The sequence below is a fragment of the Torulaspora delbrueckii genome, chromosome 6 (assembly GCF_000243375.1).
Source record: "Torulaspora delbrueckii CBS 1146 chromosome 6, complete genome".
NCBI lineage: Eukaryota > Fungi > Ascomycota > Saccharomycetes > Saccharomycetales > Saccharomycetaceae > Torulaspora > Torulaspora delbrueckii.
The window spans coordinates 250,347-275,506 of NC_016506.1; the positions used below are offsets into that span (position 1 = coordinate 250,347).

The 25,160-nt window shown below is 41.5% G+C and overlaps 11 protein-coding genes across 11 annotated transcripts; 5 read left to right on the forward strand and 6 right to left on the reverse strand.

The window, feature by feature from the left end:
* Positions 1 to 276: 276 nt before the first annotated feature.
* Positions 277 to 849, reverse strand: RPS7A (40S ribosomal protein eS7; the record flags this gene model as incomplete). The annotated part of the gene is made up of 1 exon (XM_003682115.1): positions 277 to 849. One exon carries the CDS (start codon positions 847 to 849, stop codon positions 277 to 279), a length of 573 nt encoding a protein of 190 aa, XP_003682163.1.
* Positions 850 to 2,027: 1,178 nt separating this feature from the next.
* On the forward strand, positions 2,028 to 2,828 carry RKI1 (ribose-5-phosphate isomerase RKI1; the record flags this gene model as incomplete). The annotated part of the gene is made up of 1 exon (XM_003682116.1): positions 2,028 to 2,828. The coding sequence occupies one exon, from the start codon at positions 2,028 to 2,030 to the stop codon at positions 2,826 to 2,828; it is 801 nt and encodes a 266-aa protein (XP_003682164.1).
* A 56-nt stretch (positions 2,829 to 2,884) lies between these two features.
* ARF3 (Arf family GTPase ARF3) lies at positions 2,885 to 3,430 on the reverse strand (the record flags this gene model as incomplete). Its single annotated transcript, XM_003682117.1, has 1 exon — positions 2,885 to 3,430. The coding sequence occupies one exon, from the start codon at positions 3,428 to 3,430 to the stop codon at positions 2,885 to 2,887; it is 546 nt and encodes a 181-aa protein (XP_003682165.1).
* A 1,885-nt stretch (positions 3,431 to 5,315) lies between these two features.
* CMR2 (Cmr2p) lies at positions 5,316 to 10,178 on the forward strand (the record flags this gene model as incomplete). The annotated part of the gene is made up of 1 exon (XM_003682118.1): positions 5,316 to 10,178. One exon carries the CDS (start codon positions 5,316 to 5,318, stop codon positions 10,176 to 10,178), a length of 4,863 nt encoding a protein of 1,620 aa, XP_003682166.1.
* A 96-nt stretch (positions 10,179 to 10,274) lies between these two features.
* ECM3 (putative ATPase ECM3) lies at positions 10,275 to 12,014 on the reverse strand (the record flags this gene model as incomplete). Its single annotated transcript, XM_003682119.1, has 1 exon — positions 10,275 to 12,014. One exon carries the CDS (start codon positions 12,012 to 12,014, stop codon positions 10,275 to 10,277), a length of 1,740 nt encoding a protein of 579 aa, XP_003682167.1.
* Positions 12,015 to 12,861: 847 nt separating this feature from the next.
* On the forward strand, positions 12,862 to 13,527 carry MRPL16 (mitochondrial 54S ribosomal protein uL16m; the record flags this gene model as incomplete). The annotated part of the gene is made up of 1 exon (XM_003682120.1): positions 12,862 to 13,527. One exon carries the CDS (start codon positions 12,862 to 12,864, stop codon positions 13,525 to 13,527), a length of 666 nt encoding a protein of 221 aa, XP_003682168.1.
* A 38-nt stretch (positions 13,528 to 13,565) lies between these two features.
* RFC5 (replication factor C subunit 5) lies at positions 13,566 to 14,630 on the reverse strand (the record flags this gene model as incomplete). The annotated part of the gene is made up of 1 exon (XM_003682121.1): positions 13,566 to 14,630. One exon carries the CDS (start codon positions 14,628 to 14,630, stop codon positions 13,566 to 13,568), a length of 1,065 nt encoding a protein of 354 aa, XP_003682169.1.
* A 351-nt stretch (positions 14,631 to 14,981) lies between these two features.
* On the forward strand, positions 14,982 to 18,029 carry APL3 (Apl3p; the record flags this gene model as incomplete). The annotated part of the gene is made up of 1 exon (XM_003682122.1): positions 14,982 to 18,029. One exon carries the CDS (start codon positions 14,982 to 14,984, stop codon positions 18,027 to 18,029), a length of 3,048 nt encoding a protein of 1,015 aa, XP_003682170.1.
* A 33-nt stretch (positions 18,030 to 18,062) lies between these two features.
* TDEL0F01490 (pyridoxal phosphate homeostasis protein) lies at positions 18,063 to 18,842 on the reverse strand (the record flags this gene model as incomplete). The annotated part of the gene is made up of 1 exon (XM_003682123.1): positions 18,063 to 18,842. One exon carries the CDS (start codon positions 18,840 to 18,842, stop codon positions 18,063 to 18,065), a length of 780 nt encoding a protein of 259 aa, XP_003682171.1.
* An 871-nt stretch (positions 18,843 to 19,713) lies between these two features.
* Positions 19,714 to 22,866, forward strand: IST2 (Ist2p; the record flags this gene model as incomplete). Its single annotated transcript, XM_003682124.1, has 1 exon — positions 19,714 to 22,866. One exon carries the CDS (start codon positions 19,714 to 19,716, stop codon positions 22,864 to 22,866), a length of 3,153 nt encoding a protein of 1,050 aa, XP_003682172.1.
* A 146-nt stretch (positions 22,867 to 23,012) lies between these two features.
* POL12 (DNA-directed DNA polymerase alpha subunit POL12) lies at positions 23,013 to 25,013 on the reverse strand (the record flags this gene model as incomplete). The annotated part of the gene is made up of 1 exon (XM_003682125.1): positions 23,013 to 25,013. The coding sequence occupies one exon, from the start codon at positions 25,011 to 25,013 to the stop codon at positions 23,013 to 23,015; it is 2,001 nt and encodes a 666-aa protein (XP_003682173.1).
* Positions 25,014 to 25,160: the final 147 nt, after the last annotated feature.

Below are 25,160 nucleotides of genomic sequence, written 5' to 3' on the forward strand. Positions count from 1 at the left end.
CCCAAAGGCGAGGTCGATCTGGCGAAGGATGATTTCGAACAGATCAAGTACTTTGACATTGCAAAGACTAAATCTCAAGGCAAGAGATACCCCGAAGAAAATGCCTACAACAAGTTTATAAACAGGGCAGTCTTTAAAGAAGCCTCTTGATTTAAATAAAGTACTAATGAAAACGCTTTAAAAATTATACACCTATTAAAACATTTTTTAATATAGAAAAAGGACTATATGGATGGAGTGGTTTGTTTTTGACATTCAAATCAATCAGTGTTACGTTTAGTGAGTTTCACCTGGGATTTCGAAGACGATTTGCTTACCAGTCAACTTGTTGTAGACAGCTTGGAAGGATTCCAACTTGTAGTCGACTTGTTGAACATCCTTGGAGTCCAACAAGACCTTTTGAACCTTGTTACCACCAACCAAGTATCTAACTCTCTTACCAACAATCTCGGTTGGGAAAACCAAATCTTCCAAGACCTTGTCGTGAACAGCAGTCAATGTTCTAGATCTTGGTCTCTTTTGAGTTTGTCTAGATCTTCTGGATGGCTTTGGCAAGATTCTTCTTTCAGCCAAGAAGACAACGTGACGGTCTGGGAACTTCTTTTCCAATTCACGGGTCAATTTGGTTTGAACCTTGTGGTAAGCTGCCAAAGATGGAACTGGGACAAAGATGGCCAAAGCCTTCTTACCGCTGGCAACATCAATCTCTCTGATAGACTTGAATTGCAATGGTCTCAATTCAGCCTTCAACTCTGGAGAAGAGTTCTCCAATTCGGAGAAAGCTTGGGCAACTTGCAATTCCAACTCAGTTGGAGCCTGGGACAAAATCTTAGCTTGTGGAGCAGACATTGTTGATGATGTTTCTTCTTGGTTGCGAAATCCTTAGCCTATATCAAACACACTATACCAAGATAAACCTTGAACTTTGACAATATTGTTTGTCTATCGACATTTTCCACTGTTCGTCAGTATGGCTTCCTACTGATGTGAGCCACCGCCTACCAGCAGTACTGGGCACCGGTGGAAGCTACCAGGAAGCTCCCACCAGTTAGGCAGAGGCATCTGACGAACCTCCCCCTAGACTTGCAATCCAGTAGGCAGAACCACCAACCCTAGACGGGAAGGTCTGCCTACGGCATCAAGCCTAGACAGAGTCATCTGCTACCATCTCACAGAGGGAAATTCAGCTTACCGCGCGACGCACAAAAATCAAATTCTGAAAAATTTCACCAGATGCGAGGAGCCACGCAGCTTTTCTAAAATTTTTCAAAGAAATGCACTGGTGTAGATATAGATGATTGAGGGTGTACAGATCAACAGTCACACCAAATTAGGGCTAATCAAACTGTACTTTACAGTATATTATGTAATAAAGGTAAGCATTCTAAAGAACATTATTAATAAAATCGCTTCAATTGAAGCCATCTAATAGGCTTCGTGGATACAATCTAGGAGTCAGCAGAAGCAAACAGATCAAATAGATCAAATATGTATGGTTATAAGGCTTCATTTTAGTTTAAATTTGGCAAATCAATATTAGCCGCCCACCCGAAATCTTTATGGAAAGATATGCTGCAACGCTGGTATTAATGGCAGAGCCCTTTACAACTAGATCGATAGGTTGCTGTTGCTAAAGGAACAATGCTAACTCACTTACTAAAGACCACGTGAGTTGACTCCACAGTGTGGCAGTCAACGTGCACATTTCTGGGTGAAATACGGCAAGCAGGCCTTGTGATACCTCGTCGTGTGTCTAGTTCGACTGTGAGTTTGTGGTTTCCACCTGTTTATTGTCCGCTCTTACCGGAGCGCTTGCACGCCGAAGCCGGTACCGGTGGTGGTCATGGCAGAAGCCATACCAAGTAAACTTTGTCAGCCTGACTAGTGATGGACCCCATCTTCAATTATTATATATTGACTTCTGGTTGACCTTTTTCATTATGATTTCAAGTCAAGGGTGCAAGTTACTCAGAAGGAAGCTAGCGAATGGTTTCCGTGGAGATAGACTCATACTAAACTCTAAAAAGATGTCCTTTAGTACAGTACCCAAGCTTGAAGATATGCCCTCTTTGGGGAGCCCAAAGGAAGATGCCAAGAGAGCAGCTGCATACCTTGCGGTCGATGAGAACTTGAATGTTTTTTCGCATAATGTGATTGGTGTTGGAAGTGGTAGTACTGTTGTCTACGTGGCTGAAAGGTTGGGACAATACTTGAAAGATCTGAAATTTAAGGACTACATGTCCAAAGCAGTGTGTGTTGCAACTGGTTTCCAATCCAAACAGCTAATCATAGATAACGGATTAAGTTACGGTATTATTGAACAGAATCCGGACGTTGATATTGCATTCGATGGTGCCGATGAGGTGGACTACAATTTACAATTGATTAAAGGTGGTGGAGCATGTTTATTTCAGGAGAAACTAGTAAGTACAAGTGCTAAGACTTTCATCGTGGTGGCCGACTCTTCCAAAAGATCGCCGAGACTACTTGGTTCCAATTGGAGACAAGGTATTCCTATTGAAGTTGTTCCACCAGCATATGTCAGAATCAAGACCAAACTCTTAAATGAAATGGGTGCAGTTAGTGTTGTTTTAAGACAAGGTGGTAAGGCCAAAGCAGGTCCTATTGTGACTGACAATAACAACTTCATTCTGGATGCCGATTTTGGACAAATTGATAGTCCGGCAGAGTTGCATGAAAAGATCAAACTAATGGTTGGTGTCGTTGAAACCGGGTTGTTCATTGACAATGCTGCCAAAGTTTATTTCGGTAACTCTGACGGCACCGTGGAGATTCAGACCAAGGGCGAAAAGCCAGAGATCCTTTAGGTCTTTTCTTCTCATATTTGTATCTATACAACAGCTACTAATAGCTCGCATAATTTTCATTTCTTGTGTGTGTTACTCGAGATCCACGAAAGACCTTCTACTAGGCCCTGTCCAGTCAATGCATTACTTCCTACAACGCACCAAAGTTGATTCTTTAAGTTTTCACCCAATTGAAGGTAGCTAGAGACTTCTTGTGGTTTCAACGCGCCTTTCAAATCTTGCTTGTTTGCCCAAACTAATAATACAACATTTTCCATCTCTTTTTCACTTATTATACTGTACAACTCTTCTTTGGCCTCATCCAACCTATCCTTATCGTGAGAATCGATCACAAAGATTAAAGCTGTAGTGGCTGGGAAATAGTGCCTCCAAAGAGGTCTCAATCGCTCCTGTCCACCAACATCCCACATATTAAATTTTACATTCTTGTAGGCAACCGTCTCCACATTAAAACCAACAGTTGGTGCAGATGTTTTTATCTTATTCAACTTCAATTTGTACAGGATGGTGGTTTTCCCTGCATTATCCAAACCTAACATCAAAATCTTCATCTCACGGGAGCCAAATAGCTTACCCAAAGCCCTTGAGACAGAATTACCCATGTTGATTCTGTCAAAACCTTATTTCGTGTAAGTGCGTCAAGAAATCAACTACTTTTCACTTAAGGTTCACTTTTGACAAAACAAAATTTTTCTAATCGACGGCTCAAATTGTACATACAACTGTTGTTACTGGTAACCTGCTGTAATCGCAAGACCTCCATCAGCAATGCAAGCCAAGTAATCTTTCTCAGTTTCTTTATTCGCGCCCGGGTGAATCCACTAGGGACTGAGAACACAGTCACGCACAAAGGGTCCGGAGACCTTCATTAATGTGGGAGAAGGGAAGACATCCCATCAAAAATCAAATGCCCACAACAGTTGTTGAGCATCATGCATTGAAGTCCTTATCGCAACACGGTTTCCCTGATGAACTTACTTACGAATTGGATCCGACTTCGTAAATTTTAGACAAGAGCTGCTTGTGCATAAGAAATCTTTTCTTGGAGCATTTATTGGGGTTTTCGATGATTCGGCCTCTTCTTCCGGTCCCTATAAGCTTGACTCGATTAAACTGCAATTTCGTCATCCATATCCAAGCTTCTCAATACGCACTACTGCTCTCTTACCAACTTTGGCTTCATCCTGATTTGAGTCATAACCATTCAAGAAAGTCCGACCTCAGGATTTAAAAAGAAGAATTTCTCAGGCTTTGCATTACTAGCGATTTCCTCACCAACCATGGGAACAATCATATAGCCTTTTGAAGACTGGTTTCTCGGCAATTCTACCGAAAGCTTCTCAGCTGCACGTATCTTAGTAGGAGTGTGCGTCGCTGTGAAAAGACTTATTCTTGTTCCAGTTGTACTTGAGAACTAGAAGCGATTGAATTGGTAATTCGTGATTTGTACTTCAGATCGGACCTCTTCTAACCTTTCCTGCTGAACAAAGAAGAACTTTTCATCTAGCCTCTCAGTGTATCATCATCGAAGTAACGAACTTCCGAAAGATGATTGCATCAAATCATTCCTCAATAGCCGCCGAGCCTAACACATCTACTTAGCGAACATAAGTGCGGAGCAGAGACAAGCTCTAGCTGATTCAATTATTCCATGTACTTACAACACTACCCTAGTACAGTTAGTGCTTATTTCCACAGAAGTGCTCTAAGTATAAGACCTCTCTCTGCTTTAGTCGTCATCTGGGAGATCCCATATTTGACAACAGTAGCATCTTTCTACAGTTCAGGTATTAATCGGAATTGAAACAGCGCAGACTGATGAGAAACACTTACCAGGAAAGAGGTCTAACACTTATAGAACAGGTGAAGGTTGCCAAATGTTTAGGCATTATACTTTCAAATCATTAAGGTCTAAAGCAATACGAACTGCTGAAAGCTTCTGATTTTTTTGATAAGTCTCATACATTTATCTAATATGACTATTGAACTAATAGAAAAAGGTGGTTGATATGCCTTGTGTGTCTTCGATGCAATTCCAGATTACACGCGTCACAGCCATTAAGAACTACAATAGTCGTGCTCAGCCACGGTCAAGGCACTTCAGCCAGCCATCGAGTAGTGATTAAAGCATCAATTCAGGCCGTTGACTCTCTTGAAGTGGTGAAGCGCGAGCGTTTGATATGCATTGAAGCGCTTTCCATTTCCTAATCAGCAAGGTTGATAAGATCATGCAGGGAAGCAGTATAGCTTAGAACATTTACCCAAGAAAGTGGTAGGGAAGCGCTCTCCAGAGACTTGTGAGAGCCATAGACGCTATTTGAGAGGATTAAGCCTGTATCGACTAAGTCACGTGATGCATTTTGGAGTATAGCTTGTATCCGTAGTTATAAGATGAAGTTCACCAATCCATCAAACAGGACAAATAAAGCTCTTGGTTGAAGCTGTGAGTAAACCTTCGATGCTGCCATATTGGGCTCATTACTCATAATGCCTGATTATTCAATTCCAGCGAATTTGCCCGCTTTTCTTCAGAACCAATTGAAGGAACTGGTGAAAGACTATAATGATGAGCATTTAACTGTAAAGGGTTACGAAACCAAGAGAAAACTACTGCTAGATCAGTATGCAAACAGTCATAGGCTACCCATCTCCCCGGCTAGGTCAGCTAGTCAAAATATGACTCCACTCCATCGCAGAAATCAAAGTTGCGGTTCCAATATACGCCCAACTCATACTTCGCCTTTACAGGGGGATACTAATTCCATTGCATCTTCAATGTACCAGAATGATAGTAGCACGCTAAACTCCTCGCTTAGAAAGTCTCAGATTAAACACCGTCGTCATCAATCACTCTATCGGGTCACTACAGGTAATTCGGTCTCTGGGTACTCAAGTACTGGTTCCAAGAACAAAGCGCCTTCTGTGCAACTATCTATACCGTCAAATGAAGTTTCGGGCGTGTCCTACAATCCGATGATACCGCTTCTGGCGAGGGAACCCAGTCCTGTAGCGTTAGATTCCTGGGATACGATTCTGCGGGGAAGGTTTGAACATTACGCCGGAGAGACCGCTATCGTGAATGTTAACATCAAGGGCAAAGAAACTTCTATCTCTTGGGATAAACTATACCTAAGAGCTGAGAAGATTGCGCACGTATTGCATAAGGAACGCCTGCATAAAATGGATAAGGTCCTGTTGTGGTATAACAGAAATGAGATCATTGAATTTGCAGTGGCATTATTTGGTTGCTTTGTGGCTGGTATGGTCGCCGTACCAATTTCCTTCGAGACTTACTCTTTAAACGAGATAGTGGAAATTATTAAACTAACAAACTCGAAGCATTTGCTTATTTCTAATGAATGTTATAGCCAGGCAGACAACTTACATTCGACGTCGAATCACACAAAAGTTAAGGTAATAAAAAGTGACTTTTTTGCCAAAGTCAACTTCATAAAAACTGATGATCTGGGCGTATACTCCAAGGCGAAGTCTTCTGCCCCCAAGTTTGATGTACCAGATGTCTCATACATCGAATTTACAAGAACTCCGCTCGGTAGGCTATCAGGAGTGCTGATGAAGCACAAAATTCTTTCAAATCAATGCAAGATACTGTCAAACGTCATTAACTCTCGCGCTATGTCTCATTGGAAGAAGAGCAACATCGTCAGACCATTGCATAAGAAAGATTCCTTTACGAGGTATACTATTCTGAATAGTCTTGATCCAACTAGGTCTACAGGGCTTGTACTGGGAACTATCTTCAACGTTTTTTCCGGTAATCTTCTTGTCTCTATCGATCCCAGACTACTTCAAAGACCTGGCAGCTATGAGAACCTAATAGATAGGTATAAAGCTGATCTTTTACTTAACGATCAATTACAGCTAAAGCAGGTGGTCATCAACTACCTGGAAGATCCACAATCCACCATCTCGAAGAAGCACAGAATTGAACTCAGTTGTATCAAATGCTGTCTCACTTCGTGCACCACAATAGACACAGACGTCTCCGACATGATTGTCAATAAGTGGTTAAAAAATTTGGGCTGCCTAGATGCATCAGTGTGTTATTCTCCTATACTAACTTTACTTGATTTTGGAGGTGTATTCCTTTCAGTAAGAGATCAGCTTGGCCACTTGGACAATTTTCAGGTCCACGACGCTAAGCTACGTTTGCATGATGAGTTATTTGTGAATAAAGAGAAACTGAGGGGAAACGTTGTCGAACCAAGCATTACAGCAATGATGAATTCTTCTAGCTCATTCAAAGAATATTTGCGACTGGCTACCTTTGGATTCCCTATACCTGACGCAACAGTTTGTGTTGTGAATCCCGACGACAATACCCTAGTACCAGATTTGACTGTTGGAGAGATTTGGGCTCACTCACAGAGTCTCACTGACGAGTTTTACCAGATGAACAGGATAACTGATTTTGTCTTTAGAGCTAAGTTGAACTATCCCAAAATGTTTAGCTTTTTAGCTCAGGAAGGCTCGTCGTCTGTCGCAAATGAAAGATTAAACACCATCATGAATGTTTGTCCCTCTTCAATTACTTTTCTGAGAACTAAACTTATGGGATTTGTTCACAACGGTAAAATTTACGTTCTGTCTTTAGTGGAAGACATGTTTCTGCAGAATCAGTTGGTCAGGCTGCCGAACTGGGCTCATACTTCGGACTTAAATAAGGTGAAGCAATCCAATGACGACGATAACTTTATTGCTCAGAAAAACTATAATGGAACTTTTCCAAAGATGAAAAGAGTGGTACAAACATATTATTTGCAGCAGATTACGGAAACCGTGGTGAGGACTGTCAATACAGTCTTAGAAGTATCCGCATTTGAACTTGATCACAACAAAGCAGAACATTTTTTGGCGGTTGTTGTGGAGAGTTTTATTGCCAGGACAGCGGCCACAGATGAGCCAGTGATCGCAAGCGTTGCAGAACGGCAGAAAGAAATCTTACTAAAAAAGATGAATGATTTGACAGAACAAATCTATCGAATCCTTTGGATCTTTCACAGAATTCAGCCCTTTTGTGTTATTGTCGTACCTCCAAACTCATTGCCAAGACGATACTGCTCTTTAGAGCTTGCCAATAGCACTGTAGAGAAGAAGTTTTTCAGTGGTGAATTGGATGCTAAATTTGTCAAGTTCCAGGTTGACAATATTGTGCTGGATTTTTTACCACATTCTCAGTATTATAATGAGAGTATTTTCTCTAATCACCTCTCCAGCCTAAGGAGGTCAGCACTGGCAGAGGAGTTTAAGGAAGAGAATCCCTCCTCATCGGAGGCAGGTCTGCAGATGTCTGGTATTGATTACAGAGATGCGTCGATCGACTTGAAGACTGGTAAAGTATTAACTGATTACGACAGTATTTTGCGAATTCTCGAATTCAGAATAAAAAACGGTTCCGATAGCGTCTCCTTCAGCGATGGGAGTGAATCAACAGGCTCGAGTAATGAAAATAATATCAACAAAAAAGTTACATGGAGTTCCTTTGACACCATAGTAGCATCATTCATCAAAAAGATTGTGGGATCAAAAACCCCTATGAAAGCTGGTGACAGGGTCATAATCATGTGCGAAAACTCAGTTGAGTACGTTGCAATGATCTTGGCGTGTATGTATTGTAACTTTATCATCATACCATATGCTGTCCTTGATGAGAATGATGCGGAGAACGCTACAAAAAAATTCGCCAACGTCGTAAAAGCATATGGCGTTAGCAGGATTTTCACCGACGCTAGGACATTCAATCTGCTCGATAATGGAATCGCGATCGCCAAAGCTATGAAAAGATACAAGCATTTCTTTCCCAAGATATCGTCTTTCTCCAAGGTCAAGAAAAAATCGGGCCTGTCAATCAAGACATTCCAAAACCTTCTAAAAGAAAAATACGCGACGAAACCTGGCACTGACCCGACTGCAGTGCCTAGCGTAGTATGGATTAATCATGAAAATGATGCAAGAAGCAATATTCACGTCAACATGACCCACTCAGCGCTAATGAAGTCTTGTAAAATTGTAAAGGAAACTTTACAGTTGTCGTCGAGCCATCCAATATATTCTCTTTCTGCGCATACCAATGGAATGGGATTTATAATGAGCTGTCTCTTGGGAATATACGTTGGTTGTACAACGAGATTATTTAGTTTGCCAGATGTTATTTCCGATCCAAGAAGTTTCTTACTGGGCTTGCAAAATTCGGGAGTCAAGGACCTTTATCTCAAACCGGATACATTCCACATATTGATAGAGAAGGCAAATTCATTGGTTACAAATAAGACCACTGCTAAAGCGACGAAGAAGAGTGCATCTACGGTTCTCAGACCGGACATTTTTAAAAGCGTGGCAAACATCATGCTACCATTCACCGGGAGACCAGAGCATTCGAATATCGAGAATTTGCTTAAGCGGAATCCAGCACTAGAGTTAAACTTGACGCAGATAAGCTACATTTACCATCATCACTTCAACCCTTTTATCGCTCTACGTTCATACCTAGGCATCCCTCCAGTGAATCTTTATCTGGACCCGGTTGCTCTTCGAGAAGGGACAGTGGATATGGTAGAACCATCAGCTGCGGGGGCAGGAAATTTCCTTCGAATACAGGATTCAGGCATAGTTCCAGTGTGCACCGACGTCGCAATCGTGAACCCAGAAACTCACCTTCCTTGTTATGAGGGAGAATTTGGTGAAATTTGGTGCTGTTCTGAAGCGAATGCGTTTAGTTATTCTATTTGCAATGAATCGCTTAACTCGAAGGCATCGCGATCATTGACTAAAGATCCCTTCATTACGGATCAGTTCAAGAGTAAGCTCAGAAGCGACATTCACAAGGGATTAACATATTTGAGAACAGGAGATTTAGGCTTGATGAAGAAAATGCCATGCATGGACGCGCAAGGAAACACAGTGGAGCTTTGCCTTTTATTCGTGCTGGGAAGCATCAATGAGACAGTTGAGATCCTGGGATTAACTCACTTTGTGAGTGACTTGGAAAGAACTGTTTTAGCTGCTCATAGAGACATAGAAAGGTGTATTATAGCAAAAGCCGGAGGATTGCTTGTTTGTTTAATTAAGTGCACTAGCAATTCGCAAGCCCGATTTGCTAGTTTGACGGCCCTCATAGTCTCAGAGCTGCTTAGAAACCATGGAGTAATACTTGATCTTTGCGCATTCATAAAAAAGGGGACTCAGTCACCTAATGACTGGTCAAAGAATAGGGTTACAGTAATGAGACAATGGTTCGATCAGACCCTGACAATAGAAGAACAGTTTGGTATCAATTTCGGTGAGAACATCTCGATGTACCTACTGTCCGAATTTGAAAAGGGAACATAGCGCAACCTGGTGGACTATTGATAATATTTTTATTATAAATATCTATAAAGATCCGTAAATGCTAGGTTGGAACGAATCCGGTGTTTGTGTTTCCCTTCAGACCTTCATTTGGACTTTCAAGAAATAACTGACTAAGAAAGGTAAACTGATGGCCATTACTGGATATTGAATCATCAAGAAGAATGATGTGCACTCCATTTGAATTGGATCCGGCGCATCGGGTGGTGTATAACTGGCAGTGAAATAGATTAGCGTAGTCATAGTTGGCAAAGCCCAATCTATCGCTATGACAAATAAAAGCATTTTATCGTCTTCCCAGTTGACCCATCCAGCTTTCACTAGACGATCGCACCAAAGCACACCAAAAATTGGCATAACGCATAGTTTGAGTATGACTAAAAGTGCGGCAGATTTCCAAAAGCCAGGATACAATTTACCAATCTTTAATCTCCCTAAAGTGGCACCTAAAAGTAGAAGACCGAAAGGCACGGAGGCCGCGCCAACGTATGCTGTAAAATCCATGATGAAACTTAGAGCAGGTGCATTATCTGGAGCTTGCCTGATTTTTGGCGTATTAGCTGAAGTGACAAATAAAGCCTTTACCCACGGAATGAACGCGATGATTAGTGCTATGATAACTGCCATTGAACAAGGTCTCAGACAGTTCTTAATGAAGAAAACAATGTATGGAGTCAGTGGGAATTTCTGCAACCACCTAGGCAGAGAGCCACCCGAAGTCTCAATGTTTCGTTTATTGACAGTTGCATCCGAAGTCAAGATCTTTTTCAGGTCAGACGATTTCAATTTTTCCAATGCAGAAGAACTACTTTTAGAGTAGCTTACTGGCGCACCGTCCATGTCAGAAAGACGTGAATTTCTCCTTGGGTGGCCGTACTGATCAACATTCGAGTATTCTCTAATTAGATCATTGAAATCTTGTGGAGGCCCCTCACGTAGATCGATGGAACGAATAGTGGTGGCAACAGAAGGCCTCCTTAGGCGAACTGGTTCCTCAGTCAACGCGACCGGTTGGCTCCTGGTTCTACGGGCCGCGATAAAGTCCCATATATTTTCATCGTTCCTAGTCTGTACCGATTGTGTATTAGCTGACCCCGATGATGAATTAGGCTGATCGCCTACTGAATCTATTGATGAAGAGTTAGATACATCTTCCGATTCACTTCCAGTGCTTTTTGTTAGCGCCTTTTCGGGTCTAGGCAAAGTGTCATGTGGCCCTACCGCACTAGAAGAATCATTAGAGGGTGTGCTCTGCGATGGGAGTTCATTGAGTTCCTCATTAGACACCCCGCTTTCCTCGTCATTATAGTGGAAATCGTTCTCGATCAATCGGAAACCACCCAGGTTGAACACACATATCATGAACATTGCAAGAAAAATGATCACGCAAGCAACTCCCTTTTCACCTTCTTCTGGGGTGAAAATAAACCCTTGATCCATAGTTTGTAAATATGCAATTGGCAGATCACTGATATTCGGGAACATGCCGCCGGCAATAATACCACCGTACCATTTTCTCGGCACTGGCATAGTTCTTCTGATGACATATGCTAAGAATGCTCCTGTGGCAAAGATAAGCACGGACGATAAACAGATGATCCCGACGTCCTTGATGTCCTGATCTTCAATGTTCGCTACAATCTTGTTAAAAGAAAGACAGGGCAATAATATCGTAAGCACAATATCAGATATACTTCTTGTAGCCTCCACAGATAGAATGCCCATCTTGGCCAAAATGTAACCTGCGCCGATAATCAGATAAATTTTGATAATCGGTCTTACAGCTGCCCAAATGACAGGCCCCAAAGCTATGCTCATTCTTGTGTTATCGAGCTTCTTGGAAATGGTAACTGCGACACTCTCAAATCGTCGTTTTAAGTATTAAGTATTATGACAATTAACAACAAGAGATTTACCGACGCAAACCATCTTTATCGCTACCCATCGTACCATATTGCATTGACTCTTCACTATCAGTTTTGAGGAGGCTCGTCATCTCGCTCAAGTTAGTAACTCGCGAGAGGAAGCGTGGGACAAAGGGTGGGATTTATACCACAGGCACGTGAAAGTCGTGTGACTTGAACATTGGCGGCTAATTCAAATATGCCACAGTATAATAGAATTCCTCATGTATAACCATTGATGGCGGAGCCATATAAGTACTATTAGATGATCTTTCTCGTTTGATAGATGAGTTGTTTTGATTCGTGTCAAAGGGGAAGCAACTCTACTAAAACAACTCGAAACGCATCGGATGGGGTCCGATGAGGTTGTATCTGTTGAGAAGGGCATGTGTAGAGTTGAAAGATATACTCTATTGTACTTTCGGTGTAAAAAATATCACTCATTGAGCACCATTTTCCTATGTGAAATCACGCTTGTCCGTCTCGGCCGGCATAGTCATCATCGGTATCTCTGACTTAACTTCAACTTCGAAGTATTGATTTAGGTAGTTATTCAGTTAGGCGGCAAGGTGTTAAAGTAGTGAGTAAGAAACATGAAGGTACATTTCCCCTGTTGATCTCAGGATCGTTCTTCACGTTATTAGCTTTCGAGTAATACAGCGAAAAAAGCTTGAACTTTAATGAAATTTAATGAAATTTAATGAAATTTATGAATTACTGAGCGTTCGACTTTGGTTGAAGGGATTTGGGACCAATTGGGGATGCTTGCAAACTATTTGTTCAAGAGTGGTGCCAAGCCATTAGGTTTTCCGCAGCGTTTTGCAAATTTTGTGCGTTTCAAACATGAATATGCTCCAAGATTTAAACAAGTGCAGAAGAAGCAAAAGGGTCGGGTTCCCGTCCGTATAGGTGGTTCTACCAAGGGTTCTTCGATGCAATTCGGTACTTATGGGATGCGGTTGAGAACTGAAGGGACCAGATTGACTGCCCAGCAATTGAAAGAAGCAGATAATGCGTTGATGAGATATGTCAGGCCGTTGACTAACGGTAAGCTATACAGAAGGCTTTGTACCAACATTGCTGTGTGTATCAAGGGTAATGAGACAAGAATGGGTAAAGGTAAAGGTGCGTTTGATCATTGGATGGTTAGAGTGCCCACCGGTAAAGTGATTTTTGAGATGAGTGGTGATGATTTACATGAAAAAGTAGCCCGTGAAGCGTTCAGGAAAGCTGGTACTAAATTACCAGGCGTATATGACTTTGTTTCCAGTGAATCGCTCGTAAGAGTTGGTTTACACGGTTTTAAGGACCCAAAGACTGATCCTACTATAAATTATGTGGAACAACTGAAAAAGAAACCTACAAAGGAATATTTGAATCTGCAAAAATCTAAGGAGAGACCGGTCAGGTTATTTAGAGGACGTTAGTGAGAGTCACAACTATTCTTGTAGATACGTATATATTATTAGCCCTCGATGGCACACATGACTTTAGCAATAAACCCCTCGAGATGGTATATGGCTTTATTACCAAGCGAGAGTCTCTCATCAAAGACACTTGAACTTTCAATGATTTGTATTTTTACTTTGTCACCGTTGTTATTCTTCATCAGCGCAAATGTGAGTTCTTGCAAAATGATTCTCGCAGAGATACAATGCGCAAGTAGGTCATAAAGAATGGCTCGACATTCGATGAGGCAACCAACGGATCTCTCTTTTTGAATCTTATTGGCCATCTTCAGGATAACGCTCTCCCAATCGGGCCTTATCACTGGGGTATTCAACCTCAAGTTCATCTCATTGTTCAATGCCATAGTCTCAAGTGTCAACAAAGCGGTTCTCAGATTACCATTCGATGTCGTAGCTATCTTTTCTAACACTTCTGGGGATTCCAATTTGACATTTTCGGCTGTAACGACTTCGTTAAGTATTTTGATGGTTTCTTGGTCTGTAGGAGCTGGACAACGGACCATCAGACATCGCGATTTAATTGGTGAGATTATTGATGACATTGAGTCACATACCATGATCAAACGGATGTTCCTCGAATATTTCTCCATAGTACGCCTCAGTGCGGCTTGAGCATCTCTTGTCAGCGAATCTGCTTCATTAATGACGACGCATTTATATCTATGCGATAGACCATCCGCAGAATCCTGAAAGTCAACTTGCTCCATTTGTGCCACCTCCTTCAATAGCTCCTGAATAACAATTCTATCGTTGATGCCCATATCACTTGGTGTAATCTCCAAATGGTATGCAGAACTCACAACGTTCAGGTCCAGTTTCCGTCTGGAAGGAGTCACAAACTGTCTGACGTCGATCTTCATCCTATACACACCGGATCCGAATATTGATGCTAACAATGACATACATCTGGTCTTCTTACCACTACCGTTGGGCCCATATAGTAGAAGATGTGGCAGATCACGCGGTTGGTGCGAAAGCGATTGGAGCAGATTGGTTAGATCATCGTTATGCGAGAGAGTTTGCAAACTCTTGGGACGGTATTTATCAACCCACAATGACATCAACGTGAAATCCTGGGGCTCAATTGCTATTCTTTGGATTTAGCGAATACTCTTGTGAGAATAAGATCGCGTTTTTACTTTGATCAAAATTTGAAAAGTGGCATCGGTAACGCCAAACTTTATAGCACTTGAGCGTTATAAAAACTCCATTGAAACTAGACTAGCTAGTCCTAGGCAATTGCATTTAGAACTGTTCGATCGCAAGTCAATTGTTCGAGGGATTGCGTAAATTGCAACCTACAAGTTTAAACAACCAGACAGGGGAAAATAGGAGAATTCAACAAGATACCAGAATCTACTAACGAGAGTCCAGAATAAGTTTGATCTATCCGGAGATCCTTGAATAGAACCATGGAGGGCAGAAGAACCGTATTGAACAGCGGGACCTCGAATAATGGTACTAGTATTAAAGGTTTGCAGTTATTCATCGCTGATCTAAGATCGTCCCAGCATTCAGATGAGCACGAAAAGAGAATTCAGTCTGAGATTATCAAAATAAAACAGCATTTTGAGTCAGCCGGTAAGAAAAGTCCTAGCGGACATGATAAAATTGGAGGTTATCAACGTAAGAAGTATGTGGCCAAGCTAGCGTACATTTACATTACATCCAATACGAAGAAGCTTAAAGACATTTTATTTGGGTTAGACCAGACGGTACTCTTAATGCAATCTAGGTTTTATTCTGAGAAGTATATGGCATATATGATCTTCGAACTACTGTACAAGCACCCTGAAGTGATCTCGAGAGTAGGTGACAGGGTCACACAGACACTTTTGAAGGATTTGGCTTCGAATGAGGATAATTTTGTTGCCCTTGCCTTAAACTTCATAGGTGTAGTTGGTAAATTGGATCACGAATTGGCATTAAATGAAGATGTCGTTTCGCATGTTTTTCAAATACTAAGATCACCTACCTCGCTCCAGTATTTAAAGAAGAAATCTGCTTTATCTTTCCTAACATTACTGAAGTGCAATAAGGCCATTTTGACTAATGATCAACAGCGCAAGCAATTATGGATACAGCGAATATTAAGCCTGTTGGACGATACGCATAACTATAGACTGATGTTACCGGTGCTTCCTTTGGTTGAATACATAGCGAAAAACATTGATCCTGGCTGTTGTATAAGATTGCTGCCACAACTAACACAAATCCTTCACAACTGTGTTGTTACTGGAACACGTTCAGCAGGCGGTACGCCCTTCCCCCAAGAATTCAAATTCGCTAATGTACCCAACCCATGGCTTATAACGAAGATTGTCTCCCTGCTGAGTTTGTTGATAGTTTCCTCCACGGAAGTCAGCAACAATTCAGCGCAGCTTCTTCATCCAAGTAATATAGATCGAGAAACTTTAGGGAAATTGAGGATGTGCGTAACTAGGGCTATTGAACTTGGTACAAAGCAGTGTAATGATGCTATGGAACGTCTTGTGTTGAATACAATACTGTTTTCTTTGATTAATTTCGCTTCAAAGCTGGATCCCTCTAATGAAGCAATCAGCAACTCTGTTACCGCCTTATGTTCACTGCTTTCTTCGGCAGAGATTAATATTCGTTACTTGACCTTAGATTCTCTGGTAAAGCTCTGTTCATTAAACGGAAAACCAGCTATCGACACTGTGCGTTATGAAAACCTTGGCTTGATTTTCCATCTGCTTAATACTGAGAGTGACTCCTCGATCGTCCGAAAGGTGGTTGATTTACTCTATACATTCACAGATGCGGACAATGTCAAAGTTATAGTTGATGAACTGTTCAATTATATCTCATCAACAAGGCGAATGACAGATCCTACAATAAAATCTGATATTGCAGTCAAAGTTGCAATCTTGACCGAAAAATATGCTACAGATACCAACTGGTACATTCTCGTATCACTGAAGCTACTTTCGCTGACTTCAACGGCGTCTTTGAATGATGACGAAATATGGCAGCGCCTATGCCAAATCGTTGTTAATAATCCGCAATTGCACAAAATGACCTGTGAGCAGTTGGTCGACTACCTCTATATGAATCATGCTAGTGAGGCTATTGTCAAGGCTGGGGCATTTTTGCTCGCAGAATATGGGAATTTAATAAGCGAAAAGGTATCAATTGGAGATTTATTCAATCTATTCACTGACAAATATTTCATTGTATCCAATATCACAAAGGCAATGATTTTGACTACTATGATAAAACTGTACAGATTTGAGCCCAGGATTGAATCAGTGGTGATAAAGTTCTTTCAACTTGAGCTTAATTCACTAGATATCGAATTACAGACGAGATCCTACGAATATTTGAACTTGATTCAACTTTCCAAGTTAAATGGTGACATGGCTTTGCTGGATGCGCTCTTCGCTCCCATGCCACCCTTCAATACGAAATCAAATCCTCTTTTGAACAGGTTGGGAAACTTACCATCTTCAGGTGGCAGCGCAACGCTACTGGACTCTGTGAGACCAATCCGCATAGAGGACGATGGTGCTAATGGAGCTGCAACGACAATGACTGAGAAACCGCCTCCTCCGCCTTCGAGACAAAGTAATACGGCGCTATCTAGTAGTACGGCAAACGATGGCCCAAGCCAATATTCACACCAGAATTTGTCTGCTAAGTGGGAGGAAGGGTTTGCGAGAATGCTCTCGCACAAAAAGGGTGTTCTTTATACTTCTCCAATGTTAAGGGTCTTATACTCGATCAATACTGTCGATTCACAACCATCTCATCTCAAAATTGCATTAACATACGTTAATCAGGCTGAATGGGATATAAAAGGGCTCTCGACAGAGTTCTTCGCATCAAAGATTGGGAATAATCCTGAATATGTGCTACAAAACATTGGGGCTCCATCCGCTATAGAAATCCTACCACACAAACGAGCAGAACAAAGCATAGAAGCAGTTGTTAGAAAACCGTTCAGTGTGAATGATAGTCCGATAATTAAAATTTATTTCAGCTGTGGTGGTTCTTCCAATTCAGTCGTTCTGAAATTGGCAGTTGGATTGACGAGTACAATGCTAACTGATAACAGAAACAGTTCAATAACACCGTTGCAATTCGTGACAAGATGGAGAAAACTGCGGGAAGCACTTGGTGAAGAAGGTGAGTTTACACTGGATAACATTAATGTGAGAAGAAGAAAGTCGAGAACACCAGGTAATAAAAGCGAAATAGATTTCATCACACAGTCCATTGTGCGATTGGGATTTGATGTTGCGCAGCAGTCCAACATTGGAAATACGTTGTTCCTTGCTGGAATCATACACACTAAGAGCGATGGTAATTTTGGGTGCCTGATGAAAATCAAGTATGATGACGGTCCAGGACTGGTCAGCATAACCTGTAAGACAACCTCGCCAGGTCCACTTGCGAAATATATTGTGGAGTGTGTGAAACATGTAATGACCAATTGATACATAAAACGACTAAATAACAACAGGATATGACTAAACTATTTTGGCCTCACTTCTAGCGGGTCTGGCACCGAAGATGTCAGTACCGATTCTAACTTCCGAGGTCCCCTGGTGGATGGCCTGTTGAAAGTCAGAACTCATCCCCATGGAAAGCTTTAACTCTGTATCAAACTGGGCATCGATTTTGTTTTTCCAAGAAACCAATGTCTTAAAATCTGCGTTCTCCTCATTAGGGTCATTAGAATGAGACGTATCCCAGGAGCCGATCGTCATCAACCCGTTCAACGTAATGTGCTTTGTGTCCTGATTCAGGAAATAGCGTACGACTTCGAATATTTCCTCTTCGTTTTGCAAACCTGACTTCTGTTCTTCACTTGAAGTATTGATTTGGATGTTACAGGCCACAGGCTTTGCATCGGGATTGAACTTGAGACGGGCTTCATTGAGCTTTTTGGCTTTCTTCAAAGAATCTATCGTCTCTACAAAGCTCAAATTAGGCACTTTTGCCAAATCCTTACATTTATTAGTTTGTAATCCACCGATAAAGTGCCACTGTATATCACTTGGCAAAATCTGTGACTTCTCAATCAACTCTTGGACATAGTTTTCACCAAAATGCCTTACTCCATGGTCATAAAGAATCTTTATATCACTCGCAGGTTTCAACTTCGACACTGCTAACAACAACACATCACTACTCTTCTTCGAATATGATGCAGCACAATCTTCACAGTTTTTCCTGGCCTTTTCGTAACGATCAATCAACTCCTTCTGTCTGCCTACGTCATATGACACTTGAGTATCCTGTGCCATGGTTCTATAGCTACTACTGAATAACCTACTAAAGCTTGGCACGTTCAAACCTATCGTTTTGATGGCTCTTTTGGTTACCACTGCTGACATTATTTTATGCAGTTCGAGGGCTTTTATTTTTCACGATCTCCTTTAAAGTGCTGCTAATTAATGCAAGTAAAATCAAATCAATGATAAGATAGCTAGAATGCACCCGTCGATCTCGTCAAACTGTTGTGGATTTCGCCGAGCGATAACCGCTCTTTATGTAATTAGCAGTTTTACCACTTATGCTTGAGAAAAGAGTCATCCCAACTAGGCAGTTGAGATTATCAACTAAAATCAATTCAGTGTTTAGCCCATCTAATTTCATCGCCGTATGTAGTCAGTATAATAAAATTTGATGTAACGAGGTCACGATCAAGATTTGCGAGCATTCAAAACACATTGAATACACAGAACTAAAAGGACGGCTCCATTTCGGATTTTTTAACTATCAAGAAATTTAACTAAAAATTCGTAAGCGTGCCACAAGATGTTAGACCTCTGATGCAACTCAATGCAATCATAGATGGAAAATCAGACGATTTGACTATAGAATAATAGCTAATGACAGTATATAATTTATCTTATTACTCGTATGGTTACAGGCGATAGTCACACTCACCCTGCCTTGAGTGAAAAATAATGTAGAACATAAAGGGATATAGCCATTGGCAAACTATTATTGCAATCAGCTAGCAAAGTCCTTCCTAAAATCAATTGCTTCCTTAATCGCTGTCTTTTGTATCAATTAAGTTTTAAGAAGGTGTTGGCTCAGTTCCTTTTAGACTAGAATAGACATTGAACTCTTTTGTCAGCGTCATTTGGAAATTGAGTTTCCTTAGTTATCATGTCTGAATCCTTCGAACAATTGGATCCAAACTATGTCATTGCTTTCGAATACTCTGTAGACAATTTAACTCAATTGATTACTGAGCTATCTGCAAAGGGGTTGCATGTACTGCCAAGACCAGGCTACGATAAGTCAACTGTATATGCCTTCACTAGGGTTGAGGAGCGCGATTTCCAGAACAATGTTGAACGTAATGGTAAGACTGTTTTGGAGACCAACGAAGAATCTGGAGATGCAATTTTGAGAAAGATCTGTGAGCCATTGAATTTTGTCAAATCCATCACTCCAATTCATGACTTCGAAACCCGTAAGAGGCTGGACAAAACAGCGACTTCTTTGATAAGCAAACCTTTTTTGTTGCCATCAGATCATGATCTGGTTTTGCTTGAACGTTTGACGAGGAATCCAAGACAGGCGCTTTATTTTGCATACTTTAGAAGATACATTATCTGGTTATTGCCGCTATCTTTCGTTGGTGCGTTCACCGGATTGATTCGCCCTTCAACGCCTTGGGAATTCAATATACCTTATACTCTAACTCTAATAGTTTGGGCCTTGCTTTTTGCAAGCTCATGGGTGTACAAAGCTCATGCAGCTTATGGAGCAAAGTTCGGTAAAGTGCAAAGTATAACTGAGACCAGTGAAAGAAAGTTGAGTCCACCATCTATCGTATTATGGAAGAAATTATGCTTCGTACCAGTTGCAGCAGTTTTCGTCGCTTCATTAGTCGCTTTCCAATTTTTCTGTTTCTTTATCGAGATTTACGTCACACAATTCTACGCTGGTCCACTCAAGTCGATATTCTCATTAATTCCAACTGTGCTCATCTGCTCCTACATTCCGATCCTGACAATGATATACAACAAGTTCTTTGTTGACAAACTGGTTGACTGGGAGGATGGACCTGATCCAGCAAGATCTAAAGTTGAGAAGAATTTCGTGCTGACTTTTTTCACAAGTTATATGCCTCTTTTCATCACTTTATTCTTTTACCTACCTCTAGGCTACAAGGTTACTCCAGAATTGAGAGCGATAATCGCAGAGTGGAGTTTTATGTTGCACATCCCTGTTAATGGTTTTAAAGCAAACGTTACCGACGAAGATTTCATCATTGACGTTAAGCGTTACAGGAATCAATTTTTCTACTTTATCGTGACAGCTCAAGTCATAGCGGTTGTTATGCAAAATTTGTTACCAATTGCCACTGATAAAATCTTACCACTGTTGAAGAAAAAGGAAAATCAGAATGGCGAGGATTTGAATAAGGTCTTGACTTCTACAGTTAAGTCGTATTTCCCCCGTGAAGTGCCGCTGTGGCAGAAGGTCAACTCTTACCATATCAATGGTTACGGTGAATTTGACGTGGATGAAAATTTCAAGAAACTTGTGATTCAATTTGGGTTCTTGACAATCTTTTCCATCATTTGGCCGCTAGCGCCGCTCGTATGTCTCATCTTCAACTTCTTCATCTTCAAAGCCGATCTATGGAGAGCTTTGAAGAAATGCAAGCCTTCCTCCAACCCTGAAGATATCCAGGTGAATGAAAATAACGTTAACGCGGTTGCAGTGTCTGCTGATCCCTGGAACCGCATTTTAGAACTCATTGCTTGGGTTGGTACCACTGCTTGTCCCACCTTGCTGATAATGTACAGATACTCTGGCTTGCCAGGTGTCGGGCTTCAAACAAAGTTGGAGAAGCGTGATTTATGGTATAGGCAATCTCCAATGCCATACTCTTGGACTACTATTTTAATCATTGCAATTCTTTCTGAGCATGCTGCCGTACTGTCATATGCGTATTTGAGAAAACTTTTCGTTGCTTCTGGACAAAAGCTAACTCATGGCTTTGTCCCCGCTACCGATTTGCAAGAGCCGCCACAAATTGATCTAACTGTCCTGGTGAAAGAAACAACTTCTTTTATGAGTAAAATAAGGGGTGATGGGAATAATTCAGGAACAGTCGACAAGGGAAGACAGAATGAGAAATCAACTATCTCGAAAAATACAGCTACTTTTTTTAACCAAAAACCAGAAGAGCCACTGGCAAAGAAAGTGCCCACAAATCGAGAATTAAAAACAGCTGAGCAGCCAAGATCTAATGAAGATTCGAGCGTAAATGCAGCTTTAACAAGAGATGTAGGAACTCGTTCTGACGCTGTTCCTAAGCCTCAGGCTGTCGCTAATGTGGCTCCAAAGACTGCTGTACCTGATCAGGCCAACGGTGGTTACAAGAATGAGCCTCAACAAAGAGCGGAGCAAAATGTTAACGGAAAGGAAGTTAGCCCAGAGACGACTTCTACACAGGACACGGCTCAAAATTCACTCGATCAAGTAAAAGGTAAAAACTTGCCTAATGGATTCTCCGGTGCAGCTGGTGCTACATTACCTGAAACTATCCCAACTTCCAAAAATTACTACTTAAGATACGACAAGGATGGTAACCCAGTTAGATCTCTCAGCTCTGCAGAAACAAGCAAATCGTCACTTTCCAAGGAGCGGGCCTTGCCAGAAGAAGCAAAGAATGAACCAATAAAACAACCAAAGCAAGAACTACAGCAAGAACCACTGAAAGAAAATAACATCCCCGTTCCAAAAGAAAATACACATGTTAGCGAAGTGACTCCAGAAAAACATAGAGATGCTAAACCGGCGGAAGACCAGCAGGCGTTCGCAAGTGAACCACGTTCTCTCGACCCTGCCAAAACCATAACCTCCCTACCACAAGTTCAACCAGTACATGAGGAAGATGCGAGATATTCGCCAAGTAAACCAGACCCAGACTCCTCACTAGCTGCGGCAGCTGCGGCAGCTGCAGCTAAGGCTGACCAGTCTAGTCATTCTCGTACATCTTCTAAAGTCAATGCGGTTCAACAATTTGGTCGCGACAACCCTACATTGGTCAAGTCTACGAACACTACCGAAACTTCAGGTGCATCTCATGGAAGATCCTCTTTTGAACGCGCCAATAGTGTTAAGTCAAAAGCTGCTCCTTCAACTGACTCTCGATCGAGTGCTGGCGCCAGAAAAAGTACATTAGGAACTAAAAGGGCATCAATCGATAGCATTCCAAAGGACTCTGCAAGCAAACATACAGAGCACAAACCCAAGCATAAAAAAGGGCTACTGCATAAATTGAAGAAGAAATTATGATGAATGCCTCCCAGTTAATATATAGCGATTAGTATTGGAATGTCGCTCTTTGTCGTTCTTGAGCTAACTTGTAAACACATTAAAATCACTAGTTGTATGTCATTATATGAGTTAAGGTCAAAGGGTACTTTTCGTGATAGTGCCCATCAAATGTTGGCTATATCCACCCTAGCCCGTTTCCAAACATTATGTAAATAGACAGGCTCAGGCCCTTCTATCTTTGTCAGTTTACCATTATCTAAGTCAGGGGCAGAAATTGAGATATCTGCATAGGTTCCTTGATGGCCCCAGGGCTTCACAAATCTTCCAGGATTTATCATTATAACATTTTGCTCCACTTTCGCAAAATGGTTCATTTCACTTGGGATGAGGATGATATCGGGAGTAAAATTACCAACAAACTCTGTCAACCCTAAATATGGGACATCGAGGTCGGCGCCAGATATGTGTTCGTATACCTTGTTACCACCCTCAGTATTTGGAAGAAGCTTTTTTGTGATACCACCAGGAAACACAGGATAATAACGTCGCTGCTGTAATATATGCTCTGACACTCTATCGAACCTGTCTCGCATAGATGTATTGCCACCCTTGGGCATTTCTTTAATGTCTTTGAAAGTGTCTACATTGGAGCATCCAAAGAACACTTCATTCAGTTGAAAAGTAGCTGGATTCGCAAAGCATTTGAAATTTTTTGGCAACTGTAATGCCTTCCTATCTAACGAGTCTTGGGGGTAAGCCGCGTGCTTTGAGAGTGCGTCTCTTGTAGACGGTATCAATATCACTTGTATATTTGATCGTATGTTCTTGAGTATTGGCGCCATAACCTTGAGAAAAAGGTCATCCAAGGTTTGCGGTTGAGATTTCAGGTGTGGGAAATGAGGTAGTGTACCGGCGGCTATCATTGGATGCGTTACATCAATAAGTGGCCCAAACATTATCAAAGCATGAGGTTTAATTTCAGTATTCAGTCTTTCCACGAAATTTGTTAGATGACTAAAATCAAAGGAGTCATTAGACGTGAAAGGCCCGGTGATTACTGTAACTTTTAGAGGATCGCCGTTGAGTGCTTTTTGATGTGTTTGAATCTCATCTGCTGTGGAAACTGGCGATTCCGGATAAGGAAGTGGTAGGAATTCGGTAGCCTTGAAAGAGTCACCATCGGCGTTTTTCCCTTTGACGGCGACTATTTGTCCCAAAAACAATGAGACTTCATTGACATCGGTCAAATTCAATCTTACTCTTCTCCCAATCCCTGCCATTCTGGATGTTTCTAGCGCTAGGGATTCTGTATTAACAGATTCATCCGAGGGCGATTCAGGGACGATCCTTCCTACCGCATGAATTTCACTTTGTGCCTGTATAGTAGGATCCCCAAATTCACTTGCGCTTAGCTTGTAATGATTTTGAACAATTTCGGCTATAATCTCTATTTGCATGTCGAGGACATCGGCGGCATCAGATAAGTTTTGCCTCATCGTCCTGAATTTGTACTTTTCAGGATCATAAAACGGCGTGATATTGACTCTCTTCTCACTATCTTCCTGCAAACCACAAGCAACCTCCATTTCTTCTGGATTCAAGGATGTCTTTATCTCTCCTGACTTGAAGGTACTATTAACAGCCGGTGATCCCATACTTCGCAAATTTGGTGGTGTACTCATCGAAGTATCTGCGTTTCCATGAGATAACTCATTTTCCTTATTGATATTATCCTCAGAGGGTCCTTGTGAAAATTCAAGTTTTGAACCAGCCTCTGTATCTTGATAGTTGGATCCCGCATTCAACTTACGCTTTTTCAATGAAGAGCCCCTCGGAATGTTAAAACCGAATAGTGACGGACTTGACTGCAATGGTTTAAGAGGTTTTGGTTTCTTACTGACTGACGAAGGGTTCGAAATAGCTGCGGATGCCTGAGCCGCTTTCTTTTCCACCTGCTGCTGAAGATACTGCTTGAATTGTTCCAAGTTTTCTGAACTGAGATCTGTGCTTTTTTCACGCTTTTGGTATGAGAACTGTTCCCATTTTATGTGAAGGTCTTCGATGGTTAAAGCATGGAGATCCATCAAATTTTGCAGGGCAGAGAAGGTTTCGGGATCTCCCGCTTCACGCCCGAATTGAGCAACAACATCGGACCGTGTGTTCATAATCGATGAAACCTGATGATCAAATGGCTTAGCCAGAGTTTCTGAGGATTTGTTAGATCTATAAAGAACATAACTTTGATAAATTACTTAACGCGAAACCCTCATCTTCCTCTGACGCGTTTGATGAAGAAAACCAAAAAAAAAAAA